At 40.6% G+C, this 15,769-nt stretch overlaps 1 protein-coding gene across 4 annotated transcripts in view; it reads left to right on the forward strand.

Annotated features, from left to right (window-relative positions):
* The first annotated feature begins 1,234 nt into the window (after window positions 1-1,234).
* The window catches only part of CLASP2 (cytoplasmic linker associated protein 2), a 179,034-nt gene continuing 164,499 nt past the window's right edge, over window positions 1,235-15,769 (forward strand). For all 4 annotated transcript variants that reach the window (XM_081247297.1, XM_081247299.1, XM_081247298.1 and 1 more), the window contains exon 1: window positions 1,235-1,649. In XM_081247297.1, coding sequence (XP_081103423.1) covers window positions 1,455-1,649 — 195 coding nt within the window. In that variant the 5' untranslated portion in view covers window positions 1,235-1,454. The remainder of the gene's footprint in view (window positions 1,650-15,769) is intronic.

Consider the following 15,769-nt stretch of genomic DNA (forward strand, 5'->3'; position numbering starts at 1 on the left):
GAAGCGAGGAGTCCTAACCACTGGACTGCCAGAGAAGTCCCCAATGTGCATTTAGAATGTATTATAGACCAGTTTACACACACTAAAATGGCTAAAACTAATTACCCCAACCATACCAAATATTGTGGAGGATGTGGAGCAACTGAAACTTCCGAGTACTTCTGGTGGGAGTGTAACATGGTCCAGCCACTTTGGAAAACAGTTTGGCAGTTTCTTCTAAAGTTAAACATACACTTCTCATACGACCTAGTAATTCCAGTCCTTGGTATTTACCCAAGAGAAATGAAACCTTGTCTCTGCACAATGACTTGTACACTAATGGTTATAGTTGGTTACAGCTGGAAAACTGGAAAATGAAACAACTCAACTGTCTATAAGCAGGTGACTGGGTCACGAACTGTGGTTCTTCCATATATGGAATACTGCTCAGCAATAAAAAGGGATTACTGACACACCAACAGCAGTGGATCAGCCTTAAAACGTATGCTAAAGAAAGAAAGAAGCCCGAGTCAATAAGAGTACAAACTGTGTGAAGTCACGTGAAATTAAAGAACAGGGAAACCTATGCTACAGTGATAGAAATCCGATTAGAAATGCTTGGCAAGGCAGTGGTTATTGACTGGGATGTTCCTCGAACTTCCTAGGGTGATGAAAACGTGCTCCAACTTCTTAAGGATGGCAGTTCTTCACATTGGTGAATACATTTGCCAAAGCACATGGACTGAACACTTAAAATCTGTGCATTTTACTATGCAAATTAAACCTTAGTTAAAAAAAAAAAAGCATCACATGGTGACCCAACCAGAAGCAGGAGTCATGGTGTTTGTTTTTTGTTTTTTAAATAAGGAAGTGTATTCTACAAAGTAAAACAACAACCACCACCACAACAAAACAAACCCAAAATACCGGGAGTGGGGCTGGGAAAGTGGAATTCCAAGTACCAGAAACTTTCCCAAGCATTGGTTTCAAGTGGAGGAAAACCTGGAAGTGTTCTCGATTTTACAGGGCGAGGGCAGGCTGCTGAGATGGCGGGTTGCAGAGAACTGTCGGCTTCCCGGGGGTGCCAACACAGTCCGACCCCAATTCCCCGCAGACGTCCCACTGTCCACAACGGTTCCCGCCCCCGCCTCCACCTCCGCCTCCGCCCCCGCCTCCTCCGCGAAGCTAGAGTCCGGACAGGCGGGCGGGCGCTCGCCCGCCGGCGTCGCGCTGACGTCACGCGCGCGCTGACGTCGCCGGCGGCCGCGGCCTCTGAAGCGGGTTGGGGCGCGGGGGGCGCCGAGTTTGACTAGTTTGGGGGCCGATCCGCGCCTGACGCTGCACCCGCCGCGCCCCGCGAGCCGCACCTCGGCCGGACCCAGCGCGTCCCTCCCGTTCCCGTGGGGCCCCGCGCTGGCGGCTGGGCGGCGCTCGGCGAAAGTTGGTCCCTCACGGGCGGGCGAGCGGTCGCGGCCATGGAGCCCCGCTGCATGGAGTACTTCAGCGCCCAGGTGCAGCAGAAGGACGTCGGCGGCCGCCTGCAGGTCGGCCAGGAGCTGCTGCTCTACCTCGGCGTCCCCGGCGCCATCCCAGACCTGGACGAGGACCTAGGCTGTCTGGGCAAGACGGTCGACGCTCTCACCGGCTGGGTGGGTTCGAGCAACTACCGGGTAAGCGGCGGCGGCGCGGCCTGGCCGGGCACGCCCTCCCCCGTCGGCCCTTTAATCACGGATGTGCGAGGCCGGCCGGGCGAGCCCCCGGGGGGGCGTCGGGCACCTCGGAACCGCCTCGCGAACTCGGGGTCCCCCGACGTGCCCCCACCCGAACTCGAGCCGGAGACCGACTTCCCACCACGACCAACTTTTCCCACAATTGTGAACAGTGACAAATTCAGCGATTCCGTGACACCGCACCGTGCGGAGTTCCTTGTCAATAGGATATAATGTTTCATCACGTATTTTTAAAAATCAGTGATCATTTACATGCCTAAAAGGTTCGAAGGCGTTTTACATTTGTACGTACCTATGTAAACACTACCCAGACCAAGACGTAGGACATGAGGATACAAATTTTAAGTTGAAAGATGTCAAGTTAATCCCTGTTCATAAGTGATTTTTATCCTACTTAATCGCCTGTTTCTTTTTTTCTTATATAGTTTGTGTGTGTGTGTGTGTGTGTGTGTGTCTGGAAGGTTGTGCTTTTCGTGTCTAAGGCATCTTTAGAGCTTAATAGCGTGCCTGATTAAGTTTACTGTTAAATCTAATGAAAAGATGCTGACCTCATGGCATTATTTATTTGCTTTTCGTTATGGCCGACGGAAGGCAGTTGAATGCTGTCATTTTGTTTTGCCGCAGTTGAGGACTGACTCGGATTTGAAACCGTGCCGTAGCAGGTTAGCTGATGCTGACAAAAAATTAAAGGATGAGGTACAAGAAGGAATGAGTGTTTCTGAAGAGCCGGTAGTAGGCAGGTTGTAATGTAGCCAAGTTGGGAGACCAGGTAAATATTCTGTAATCAGCCTGAACTGTGGTTTTTGGCAGTAACTTTTCTTTCTAGTCTTCTGGTGGCAGTGTTGCTTTAAAATGTTGGCCCAAACGTCCTGTGGATGAAGTGATTCTTCTTAGTAATAGATACTTATAACCCAGCGAATAGGCTGTACTTTGAAAGCATTATCATCATGGAGAAGAAAAGCAAACTCTAAAATTATTATGTAGATTTAATGGTGAAACTTATATGAGTTTTGGAAGGGTTTGACTTTTTACAAGAATAATAGACAGTTTGAGAATTAATCACTTCAGTGCTCCATTATATACTATCTCTTGATTATTTTTAAAAACTTTGGGAAAAGTTAATATTTAAGAATATGTCATTACTGTTTAGGGGATTAGTCTTATTTCTTTGGAAGAAACAAGCTAAATTTACTTACACTGTAAGAAGAGCATACACACTCAAGATAGTTGATTTTGTGTTACAGCCTAGGCTGCTGTAGAAAGTTGGCTCTTTGGTAATGCTTGCTATCCTTCCCAAGTGAAGGTTGATGTGTCACCTCTATGCTGGCTGTGGTTGAATTGGCTTTGGGCCATTTCACTCCTCAGATGTACCATCAGTGAATGGCAGTTAAGCAGTCCCACCTCTTGAAACATATTTTTGACTTCTGTGATGCCACAGTATCCTGTTTTTTCTTTTTTGTCTCTAAGCAGTGCTTCTACTCAGTGTTATGTTTTTCCTTTAACTGATCCTTAAGAGTTAGAATCCTTCAGGGATCTGACTCAAGTTCTTATCTCTTTACTACACATTCTCTCCATGCTCCTCTGTAGATACTATAGCCTGAGACAATTTCAGAAATCCGAAGAGAGCTCCCACATCCTCACCTACATACTTCCTTGTAGCTGTGCCCATATAACTCTGTCTTCTCTGTTATAGTGAACAAATTATCTATCTTTCCCACTTCTACCAATCCCCCCACATGGGTATGAAGGCATGTGTATCCCATGCCCTCTTGCCTTCTCAAGGACATTAATTCATTAATTCTGATCTCTCCTTGAATCATTAGTTCTCTCCTTTCTACTGAATTCTGTAATATAAGAGCTTTTCTGACATTGTTAGGGAGAGGGCATTCTAATTAGTTTATTTGGGATTTAAAAACTAAGTTACCAAGCTAGGTCATCATTTTTTACTCAAGATAAAGTGCATATTTAAATCTTTTTTTTTTCTTTTTTTTTCGGTATGCGGGCCTCTCACTGTTGTGGCCTCTCCCGTTGTGGAGCACAGGCTCCGGACGCACAGGCTCAGTGGCCATGGCTCACGGACCCAGCCGCTCCGCGGCATGTGGGATCTTCCTGGACCGGGGCACGAACCTGTGTCCCCTGCATCGGCAGGTGGACTCTCAACCACTGCGCCACCAGGGAAGCCCTATTTAAATCTTTGAAAAAAAGTGTATCATGGAAGTTTTTGAACATACATACAAATAGAAGTGTACTTAAATTTCAAGTTATGCTGAACAAAATATAGTTTTTCTTTGGATTTGATAGTACTTAAGAATTTGAGTTTCTTAATAACAGTGAATATGAGTGACTATACTTATATGCTGGGTATTATTCCAGATATTGAAGACCCAGCTGTGAACAAGACTAGAAAGGCTTATTCATTCAGCTTCATTTGGATATTAATTGAGGACCTACCATGTGCAGACAATCTTCTGGGCACTTGGGATACAATAGTGAAAAAAAGACTGAAATCCTTGCTTAGATTCTCGTGGGGGCAAAGGAATAAACAAGATAAAATAACTAAAATCTGTAGTATGTTAGATGGTGGTAAATGCTTTGGAGAAAAGCAGTGAAGGGAATAGGAGTGTTGGGCAGGATGCAGATGTTGGAATTTTTTTTTTTTTTTTTGCGGTACGCAGGCCTCTCACTGCTGTGGCCTCTCCCGTTGCGGAGCACAGGCTCTGGACGCACAGGCTCAGCGGCCATGGCTCACGGGCCCAGCCGCTCCGCGGCATGTGGGATCCCCCCAGACCGGGGCACGAATCCGTGTTCCCTGCACCGGCAGGCGGATTCTCAACCACTGCGCCACCATGGAAGCCCAGAATTTTAAATAGTTGGTCATTGAAGACCTCACTGAGAGAGCAATTTAAAGGAGGGAAGAGTGAGATCACTGCTGTCTTGGAGACAGATAGGTATAAAAATTGAATAGTTTCAAGTAACAAGTGTTTGTAAATCAACTGATGTGAAAGAATGAGGAGAAGATGAGACTATTTTGGAAGTAAAGGAAGTGAGGTGAAATTTGAGTACAGACAGGAAAGAAATACAGGAATGAAGAATGCCTTTAGGGAGAGGAAACTGCAAATGCAGAGAACCTAGTTCTGTGGAGGAACATAAAGAAGGCCAGCATGGCTAGAGTTTACAAGTGAGTGAGGTGTTCAGAAAGGTGAAGTTGAGGAGGCAGGTAGGAAGAGCTTTGTAGGATTTTATTCTAAATTGGTGGAGGTTTTTATGTAGAGGGTTGGCTGCTTTGTGGGCAGTGGACAGTAAAGCAGCAAAAGAAGAAGGAGAGCGATGGTGGCTAAGGCTTGTTTGGTAGCAGTGGCAGTACTGAGAAGTGGAAGATTTGGTATGTGACTTGGTGGTAAAGCCAATAGCACCTCCTCTTGCATTGAATATGAGTATTGAGAGAGAGCAGTTAGGGGTAGTTGTGTTGCTTGAACACCAATAGAGGGTGGTGTTTACTGAAATGGGGAAGACTGAGAAAACAAGTTGGGTGAAGGAAGTAAAAAGTTAGGTTTGAGAAGGTCGTTTGACATCCAAGTTGAGATGTTAAATGGACGGTTGGGGTCTTCATCCCAGTGGAGAAATCATAATTGAAGATTAAAAATGTGGGAATAGGTATGTATATTATATAAAATATATATGCTCTGGTGTTTGACTTTGGTAAGGATAGTCCTGTGATTTCATGAGTTCCCAAATTTTAAAATGGTACTACAGCAATAAATTGTCCCTTATAAAATGCAGTTAAATATGATACCCACCATTTAAAAAGTCCTTAGTGAATATCAGGCATTGTCTCAAGTGCTTTGTTTCCATTATCTCGTTTTAATCTTTAAGGTGGCCTTAGAAAGTCAGTACTATTTCCTCATTTTGTAGAAAAGAAGATAAAAGTATCTTGGCGTAGGTCCTAGACCTGGTATATTGGTGGAGTACTTAAACCAAGGGAGACCAGGATTTTCCTTTCCTTTTCTGTACTTTGTAAACCTCTTCAATATCCTATCATTTGTCAGCTCTACTCTGACTTTTTTATTTTATCTACCTGCAACTATAACAAGTTGACCCTAAAAATGGAGAAAGCAGTAACTACCATTTATATTATAACTAGTGCTGGGCTAGTAATGTGCTAGGATTTCAAGTCTTGTAATCCAAAATCACAGCTCTTTTTGCCATTTGAAGGATGATACTTTTCAATGTTAACATCACCTTGATTGTATATCTTATAAACCATCAATTTCTTACAATATACTATTTTTTAGTTTGAAGTATATCTTTATATGCATGTTGTCTCTTCCTTTTACCTGCCACATAGGAAGAACATCCAGGTTGTTTTTAACTTTTTCCTGTTCGCATTGTCCTTTTGCATTGTCACCTTGTACGTGTGCATGAGAGTTTCTGTAGGATGGTGATTCTGAACCCTGTCAGATCCAGTGCCTTCTTTTAATGCCCCCTTTACAATCCTGAAATAAAATTTATAGGTAATACTCAATACACATCATTTAAAAAAATCCCAATAATGACCTAACTGTACTATAAAGGAAAATTACACATAATTTATAATGAGATAAAATGTTTCAATATGTAAATGTGCCAGCCTGACTACCCAAGAAGACATAATGCTAGTCAGATGGCTGCATCAGTACATATTGCTATAAATGCCGATTCAGACCACTACAGGTATGTGGTTGCTCGTTATTCAGACTTCACCAGCGGCATTACTGTTGGTGGTTGTGATATTCTGTGACTATAAATTCTGAACCTTATTTCTTTGACTATACCATCTTAAAGAGATTGACCACCCCATGTGACATCCAATTCATTTAAGTTTTAACTGTCCCGTTATCCCTCTTGTCTGAGTTTAAATATCCTAGTCAGTCAATCACACCCTTACATTCATTTTTAATTCTCTTCTCCCTCCTCACTTTTCCTTTGTGGTTCTCATTTGATAAAATGTAATCCTAGTTAATCGAACTCTGCCTACCCTGAACCTGCACCAGTGCAACTGAAGGTGGATGGAGAAAAATACAAAACCTCTAACTGATTTCATTTTAAATTCCTGACCTTCAAGTGGGTCCTCTTTGGAGCCTGGCAATCTTCCTATATTTTCTTGGTTCATTCATTCTTTCATCTGTTCCTCTCCCCTCAGACCTATCAGTAGTTCTGCTTCCATCATCATTTTCAGCTGATGGCCTTGCTTCCTACTTCACTGAGAAAACTGAAGGAACTAGAATTTATTAAGATTCCCACTACTGTATGTACCCACCTTCCAGCATTTATACCCATGGCAGGCTCTCAGTATTTGTAGAATCAGTGAAAGTGTGTGAAAGCACACTTGATTTATCTGCTGGCTGCATTCCTGGAAACCTCATATAGTAAAACTGTGTACACACACACAAAAGTGTTAGCTTCTGATAACTTCAAACGGGGCTTTTATTAAATGACTGGCAGCAGGGCTACCAAGTATGGCCATATACCTTGGGGCTGCAGAGCTGCAGGGAAGAATATTGTGTGTCTCCAATAATTGTTCTTGGTTATGTGTATAGCAGTGGAAATATTGGGTTATACTTCCTGTCTTGTCCCCCTTGCCCTACCTAGAATTTATCAGTATCTTTAAGTTACTTATTTCCCTCCTTTTTTGAGGGAAGTAGTTTTTTAATATATTTATATAAAAACCTGATATTTCTCTTCAGGTTTTCAAAATTTGTAAGCCATCGTGTTTTACTTATTTGATCTGTGCATACATGTTCACTTGCCAATTATTCTATCCCATTCTTTTACTCATTTTCTTAGATGCTGAGTTAATTTGTGTGGGGAAAAAAAGTCCTGTACACCTACAGTATTTCCTAATGAGAGAAGGAGCATTACAGAAGTATGCTTGTTATGAATAATACATGTCTTCTCTCTGTTGCACCTATGGTGGAAAAAAATCTATGACTGTGAATTAAGCTTATGTCCTACCTAGATTTCAAGAACTCTTGTTGTCAGGCTTTCTGACTTTTACATGGAAAGTTCTTAGTTGTGATTTTTTTTTTTTTTTTTTTTTTTTGGCTGTACTGCGCGGCATTCAGGATCTTAGTTCTCCCACCAGGGATCAAACCTTCGCCCCCTGCAGTGGAAGCGTGGCGTCTTAACCACTGGACCGCCAAGGAAGTCCCAGTTGTGATTCTTAAATTGGGGGTAATTACTATCGCATGCAATTACTTAGCTCTATTGTTGGTTGACAACATTTCTGACTTAAATCATTTTGAAGATTAAACATATTGAATTAAAACTGTTGCCAAGATGACAACTTGCGTGTGAGTTTATTGATGTCAGATTACTCAAAGATGTTCAACCACTTGTAATTCAGAGGTAAAAAGGGAGTGAGAGAGAGAAAGAAAGAAAGAAAGAAAGAATAGGAAAATGACCCTAAGGGTTCTGGGACTTCTTGGGGTTAATAAAATTTCATAATTTTTTTTTTTTGGCCATGCCATGCCATGCCACTTGCAGGATCTTAGTTCCCTGACTAGGGATTGAATCCAGGCCTTGGCAGTGAAAGTCCCAAGTCCTAATCACTGGACCACCAGGGAATTCCCCATACATTTTTAAAAATTTCAGTTTTGTGGCTTAAAAACACCATAAAATTTAAGCTTGGTTGTAGCCCAAAGTTTGCTTTTTGGGGTTTCTGTTTTTCCTCCTGTTAAAAGGTATGTTATTTGTGCTTTTATGTCTATATATATATATACATACACATACACATACATATATATTTACACATACATACATATATATAAAATTTGGCTACGCCACAAGGCTTACAGGATCTTAGTTCCCCCACCAGGGATCAAACCTGGGCCCTTGCACTGAAAGTGCCGAGTCCTAACCCCTGCACCACCAGGGAATTCCCATATATTATATATTTTAAATATTTTATTGTTGTATATTTTATATTATATAATATGTTTTATATTTTTGATTTTATATTTTATATATACATGTTAGAAAGTACATTATTTTTGTTTTTTTTTAAAGGATCTGAATGGAGGTATTTGAGTTCCTAAGAAATTGGTGAGGAGCAAATTGGAACACTGCTCTAGTTGTTTTTTCTTCTTTTTTCAGAGTTTTAGTATTCTACTGAAGGGATCCTTAGCCAAGATGCAGACTAAGTTGAAAGATGTCTAAATGGAAATTCAAGAAAGTTATTTGTAGCTCCATGGTAAATCTTGATGTTTGCTGTGTCATATTCACTCACCAGATTCTTTAGGAATGTGTTGGCTATTATTGGGTCTTTATTTACTATCCCATGCGAATTTTAGAACCAGCTAGTCAAGTTGCACCAAAAAATTGTGGCTTTTTATAGGGATTACATTGGATGTCATCTTTTGGGGGGAAGACTTGATATCTTTATAATATTGAATTTGTCATAAATTGCAAATATATTGTTTCATCAGTTAAGTCTTTATTAATGTCTCAAAGATATCAATAAGTGCTCTTTAAAAAAAATAGCATAACTTCAATACTATTATTATACATTAAAAGTTCCTTGACATAAAATATCTTGGGTTTAAATTTCCAGTTTTTAAAAATGTAGTACAGATTTTTAAATTAGGGCTTCCCTGGTGGCGCAGTGGTTGAGAGTCCGCCTGCCGATGCAGGGGACACGGGTTCGTGCCCCGGTCCGGGAAGATCCCACATGTCACAGAGCGGCTAGGCCCGTGAGCCATGGCCGCTGGGCCTGCACGTCCAGAGCCTGTGCTCTGCAACGGGAGAGGCCACAACAGTGAGAGGCCCGCGTACCGCAAAAAAAAAAAAATTTTTTCTTAAATTAGTTGTTTTAAGAAAAATCAGGATCTGAATAAGGTTCACATGTTGTGATTCATTAATATATTTGTTTTCTATTGCTGCTGTAACAAGTTACCACACACTTTGTATCTTAAAACAAAGTACATTTATTTTATTACATTTCTGGAGGTCAGAAGTCAGAAATGGGTTTTATTTGTATAAAATCAAGGTTTCAGCAGGATTGTATTCCTTCTGGAGACCTTAGAGAATTTTCCAGCTTCTAGAAACTGCCTACATTTCTTGGCCTATGGCCTTTTCTTCCATCTTCAAAGCCCTCAGTATCTCATCCTCCCATCTTTCTTTCTGACCACTGCTTCTGTCATCACATCTCCTCTGACTCTGACTGACTCTCAACCCTGTCTCTTATAAGGACTCTTGGGCCCAGGATAATCCCAGGGTAATTTCCCCATCTTAAGATCCTTAACCACATCTTTAAAGTTTTTTTTACCATGTAGTTAATCTTTTCACAGGTCTGGGGATTAGGATGTGAACACATTTGGGAGGCCATTATTCTGCTTACCTCAGTTAACATGTTTATTTGTTTATTTATTTATTTAGGCTGGGTTGGGTCTTCGTTGCTGTGCATGGGCTTTCTCTAGCATGGGCTTTTTCTAGTTGTGGCGAGCAGGAGCTACTCTTCGTTGCAGTGTGCAGGCTTCTCACTGTGGTGACTTCTCTTGTTGCGGAGCATGGGCTGTAGGCGCGCGGGCTTCAGTAGCCGTGGCATGTGGACTCAGTAGTTATAGCTCATGGGCTTAGTTGCTCTGTGGCATGTGGACTCTTCCTGGACCAGAGACAAACCTGTGTCCCCTGCATTGGCAGGTGGGTTCTTAACCACTGCACCACCAGGGAAGTCCTAACATGTTTATTAAGTCTCTTAATCTGTTTCTCCCTCAGTGCCTTTTAAAAAAAATTCTTGGCTTTTGTTTGTGGTAGAGTTTCCCACAGTCTGGATTTTGCTGATTTCATTCCTATGATGTTTTCTCTGTATTTCCTATAAATTGGTAGTTGGATCTAAAGTTTGATCAGAATCAGTCTTTTTTTTTTTTTTTTTGGCAAGACTACTTCATAAGTAGTGCTTTTCTTCCACCAGCTGGCATGTAACATTAGGAAGGCACGTAAGGTCTTGTTCTGTGACGGTAGCAGCCATTAATGTTCAGTGTTTAGATCTCTTATTCATTAGGGTTTGCAAAATGATATTCTAATTATGTCATTCCTTCATTCATTAGCTGGAATACTTTTATAAAGAGAAACTTACACTGTTTACTAGTATTTGGTTACCAGGTGGTATAGTTTATATATATACTGTAGTTTATAGTTCGTATGATTCTTTATTTACTAATTGTCAAAATAATGAGGTAAAAATAACTAGTATCCTCCAGTGTTGACCAGATAGTTTTTGTTATCATTATGAACTCTTGCATTTAACTATATCTAATGCATTTCAAGACAATACAGTTATTATCTCCCCCCCCCTTTTTTTTAATGTTCAGGTTGGTTTCTTTGGTGTTTTTTGTTTGTTTGTTTTGTTTTTGGCCACGCTGCATAGCATGTGGGATCTTAGTTCCCCAACCAGGGATCGAACTCGAACCCATGCCCCCTGTAGTGGAAGGGCAGGGTCTTAACCATTGGACTGCCAGAGAAGTCCCCAGTTATTATCCTTATTAATATCCAAGCTGTTCTATCACATGACCCTAATAATCTTTGATAGAGTCTTTGCTATCTGGTATAATGAGATCATATTTTCTGCTCCTGCCCTGCAATCAGCCACTTCTCCAAGAAGCTTTGGTTCCTTTTTGTGGGAAATGGTATGTGGAAACTATAGTGTGAGTGCTAATGGAACTTATTGTTACTCATCTGATCATTGTTTCCAGAGTTTTTTCAATGCGTAGCGTTAGGTTTAATTTAAAGAAAAATATATCATGAGTTCATACTGATATTCTAATTCACATTCAGAACTGCAGTTTTTACTATTATATATCTTCCATCTATATCTCCTTCTATCAACAGAATTTCTCAAAACATTGACAGTTTCTTTTTTTGCAGAGTTTCGTTTTTGTCCTTAGGGTATATCCCACTGGAGAGATAATAGTCAAATTGCTGTATTTTAAAGTCACTTGGAATAGTCTTCTGTGTTGTTATGCTACTAACTGAATATACATTTAGGTTTACTTATTTTATTTGATTTTCAATGAAATTAGTTATTGCTACAAAGAAGGTATATTCAAAATAGTCTGGTTTCTTTCTCTGTTCCTTATAGCGTATTGCCAACCATAAAAATTTTTTTCTGATTATCTTTCCATTGTTGTTATATTTTAAATAAACATTTATAACTAAATCTATTTGTAGCCCCCTTTTTAAAATATACACATGCATTTCTCCAACTTGCTTTTTTCACTTAATATATCGTGGAGAGCATTGCATAGCAGAAGTAGGGTAGCCCTCATTTTTATTTTTAAAGTGTCATAGTACTCTCTAGTGTGGATGTACCATAATTTTTTTTTTTTTTTTTTTTTTTTTTGGCTGTACGCGGGCCTCTCACTGTTGTGGCCTCTCCTGTTGCGGAGCACAGGCTCCGGACGCACAGGCTCAGCGGCCATGGCTCATGGGCCTAGCCGCTCCGCGGCATGTGGGATCTTCCCGGACTGGGGCACGAACCCGTGTCCCCTGCATCAGCAGGTGGACTCTCAACCACTGCGCCACCAGGGAAGCCCCAACCATAATTTTTTGAATCTGTCCCATACCACTGATGAATGTTGGGATAGTTTCCAGTCTCTTGCAATAATCTTTGTGTATCTTCTCATAATTTTGCTGGTATATCTCTGGGGTAGATTCCTAAGTCAGATCTTACTAAGAGTTCATGTTTTTCCTGTTGATTTGAGATACTGCTTTTATCATCTATTAAATTTTGTGTATGAGTGTGTCTATTGGTGCACTTTCAGTTAATTTTTTAAATAGCTTTATTGATATAATTCACATATGGTACAGTTCACTCATTTGAAGTGTACAGCTCATTTTTTTGTAGTATATTTGTAGGTATGCATGACAGCACAATCGATTTTAGAACATTTTCATCACCTCAAAAAGAACCCTGATGGCATTTTTCACAGAACTAGAACAAAAAATTTCTCAATTTGTATGGAAACACAAAAGGCCCCTAATACCCAAAGCAATCTTGAGAAAGAACAGTGGAGCTGGAGGAATCAGGCTTCCAGACTTCAGACTGTACTACAAAGCCACAGTAATCAAGACAGTATGGTACTGACACAAAAACAGAACTATAGATTGATGGAACAGGATAGAAAGCCCAGAGATAAACCCTCACACATATGGTCACCTTATCTTTGATAAAGGAGGCAAGAATATACAATGGAGAAAAGACAGCCTCTTCAGTAAGTGGTGCTGGGAAAACTGGACAGCTACATGTAAAAGAATGAAATTAGAACACTTCCTAACACCATATACAGAAATAAACTCAAAATGGATTAAAGACCTAAATGTAAGGCCAGACTCTATAAAGCTCTTAGAGGAAAATATAGGCAGAACACTCTATGACTTGCATCACAGCAAGATCCTTTTTGACCCACCTCTTAGAGAAATGGAAATAAAAACAAAAATAAACAAATTGGACCTAATGAAACTTAAAAGCTTTTGCACAGCAAAGGAGACCATAAACAATACAAAAAGACAATCCTCTGAATGGGAGAAAATATTTGCGAACGAAGCAACTGACAAAGGATTAATTTCCAAAATATACAAGCAGCTCATGCAGGTCAATATCAAAAAGCAAACAACCCAATCCAAAAATGGACAGAAGACCTAAATAGACATTTCTCCAAAGAAGATATACAGATTGCCAAAAAACACATGAAAAGATGCTCAACATCACTAATCATTACAGAAATGCAAATCAAAACTACAATGAAGTATCACCTCACACCAGTCAGAGTGGCCATCATAAAAATTCTACAAACAAATGCTGGAGAGGATGTGGAGAAAAGGGAACCCTCTTGCACTGCTGTTGGGAAAGTAAATTGATACAGCCACTATGCAGAACACTATGGAGGTTCCTTAAAAAACTAGAAATAGAACTACCATACGACCCAGCAATCCCACTGTTGGGCATATACCCTGAGAAAACCGTAATTCAAAAAGACTCATGTACCACAATGTTCATTGCAGCTCTATTTACAATAGCCAGGACATGGAAGCAACCTAAGTGTCCATCAACAGATGAATGGATAAAGAAGATGTGGCATATATATACAATGGAATATTACTCAGCCATAAAAGGAAATGAAATTGAGTTATTTGTAGTGAGGTGGATGGACCTAGAGTCTGTCATACAGAGTGAAGTAAGTCAGAAAGAGAAAAACAAATACTGTATGCTAACACATATATATGGAATCTAAAATACAAACAAAAAAAATGGTCATGAAGAACCTAGGGGCAAGACGGGAATAAAGACACAGACCTACTAGAGAATGGACTTGATACCGGGAGGGGGAAGGGTAAGATGTGACAAAGAGAGTGGCATGGACATATATACACTACCAAATGCAAAATAGATAGCTAATGGGAAGCAGCCGCATAGCACAGGGAGAGCAGAGATTAGCTCGGTACTCTGTGACCACCTAGAGGGGTGGGATAGGGAGGGTGGGAGGGAGGGAGACACAAGAGGGAAGAGATATGGGGACATATGTATGTGTAAAACTGATTCACTTTGTTATACAGCAGAAACTAACACACCATTGTAAAGCAGTTGTACTCCAATAAAGATGTTAAAAAAAAAAAGAACCTTGTACCTTTAGCTGTTACCTCCCTATTTCCCACATACGCTAGTCCTAAGTACCACTAATCTACTTTCTATCTATGGATTTGCTTATTCTGGACATTCTTATAACTTGAATCACAGAACATGTAGCCATTTGTGTCTGGCTTTTTCACTTATCATAATGTTTTAAGGTTTATCCATGTTGTAGCATGTGTCAGTCATTACTATTTATAGCCCAATCATGTTTTATTGAATGCATATACCACATTTTGTTTATTCATTCATCAGTTGATGGACATTTGGGCTTTTCCACCTTCGGGCTGTAATGAATGATACGTAATGAACATTGGCGTGCAAGCATCTGTTTGCGTCCTGCTTTAATTCCTTTGGGTATATACCTAGGAGTGGAATTATTGGGTCCTCAGTGTTTCTGCGCCACCCCCTACACTTTAGGCCTTCTCTTTTTTCTCATGCTTCATAGAGGGGTTTTCTTCTTCCCCAGTGGTAGGCTGCCGTTGCTTCTTATTCTGTTCTTGCTGGCTGGTTTATGGGTAGTGGGGCTGGTCCAGCTGTTTTCCTGGTCCAGCTTCAGTCTTAGGAACCCTCTGTCCCTGAGTCTTGGGGGTAAGGCTTTATCAGAAATCCTGCCCCTCCTCAGCTGAAACCTTTAATCATCGGAGCCCAGCATGGTTTTTTGCTCCTACCCTTGAAGTAGAAGGCTTTTTTTTTTTTTCCTTTTCTCTTTACTTAATAGGTATGAGTTTTTTACCTCTGTCTAGAGGGTAACAGCGTTGTCTTTCCCTCAGTAGCTTCAAACTATTGTTTCTTGTAGGACTAGGAAATGGGAAAGGTTTGTGCTTTTCCTGCAGAGGCAGCTGCTCCCTTCCTACGAGACCTGTAACCACCAAGAGACTTTCTCTAATCTCCTACCCTGTCCTCAGTCTTAATTATGAGTGTCCAGTGGAGGTTTGTGGAGAAAGAGCCGACAAGTGGGTGTGAACTCTCCTTGTGTCTGCAGCTAATAGGGATTCTGTATTTTCATGCTAACCCACACTCAACTATTAACAGTGAGTTGAATATAGCTGAATTCTTTTTATGCACTTGCATCTCAGCTTCATTTTCCATCTGTCCTCTGCCACATGTGACCTACTGCTTATGTCCCATTCTCCTTGGCACACCTGTCTTTCCTAAAGATTTCAACCTAGATGATTATTCTACAACCTTAGCTTTCTGATGAATTCAAGAATAGTTATGGTTTTGTAGATTACTTGGCTTTTTCTTGTTTATGGTGGGAGTGATGGTTTTTTCCAGTTTCTTCATCCTAGACAGAAGCTAGAATTCCTCTGTAATTAAATGTGCTGTTTTGTTTAACTGTTTCATTTAAGAAACATTTCAACATTACAGGAAAGTGACAGGTATAGTCAGTGAACTC

This window comes from Mesoplodon bidens, assembly GCF_964165515.1.
Source record: "Mesoplodon bidens genome assembly, chromosome: 10".
Classification (NCBI taxonomy): Eukaryota; Metazoa; Chordata; class Mammalia; order Artiodactyla; family Ziphiidae; genus Mesoplodon; species Mesoplodon bidens.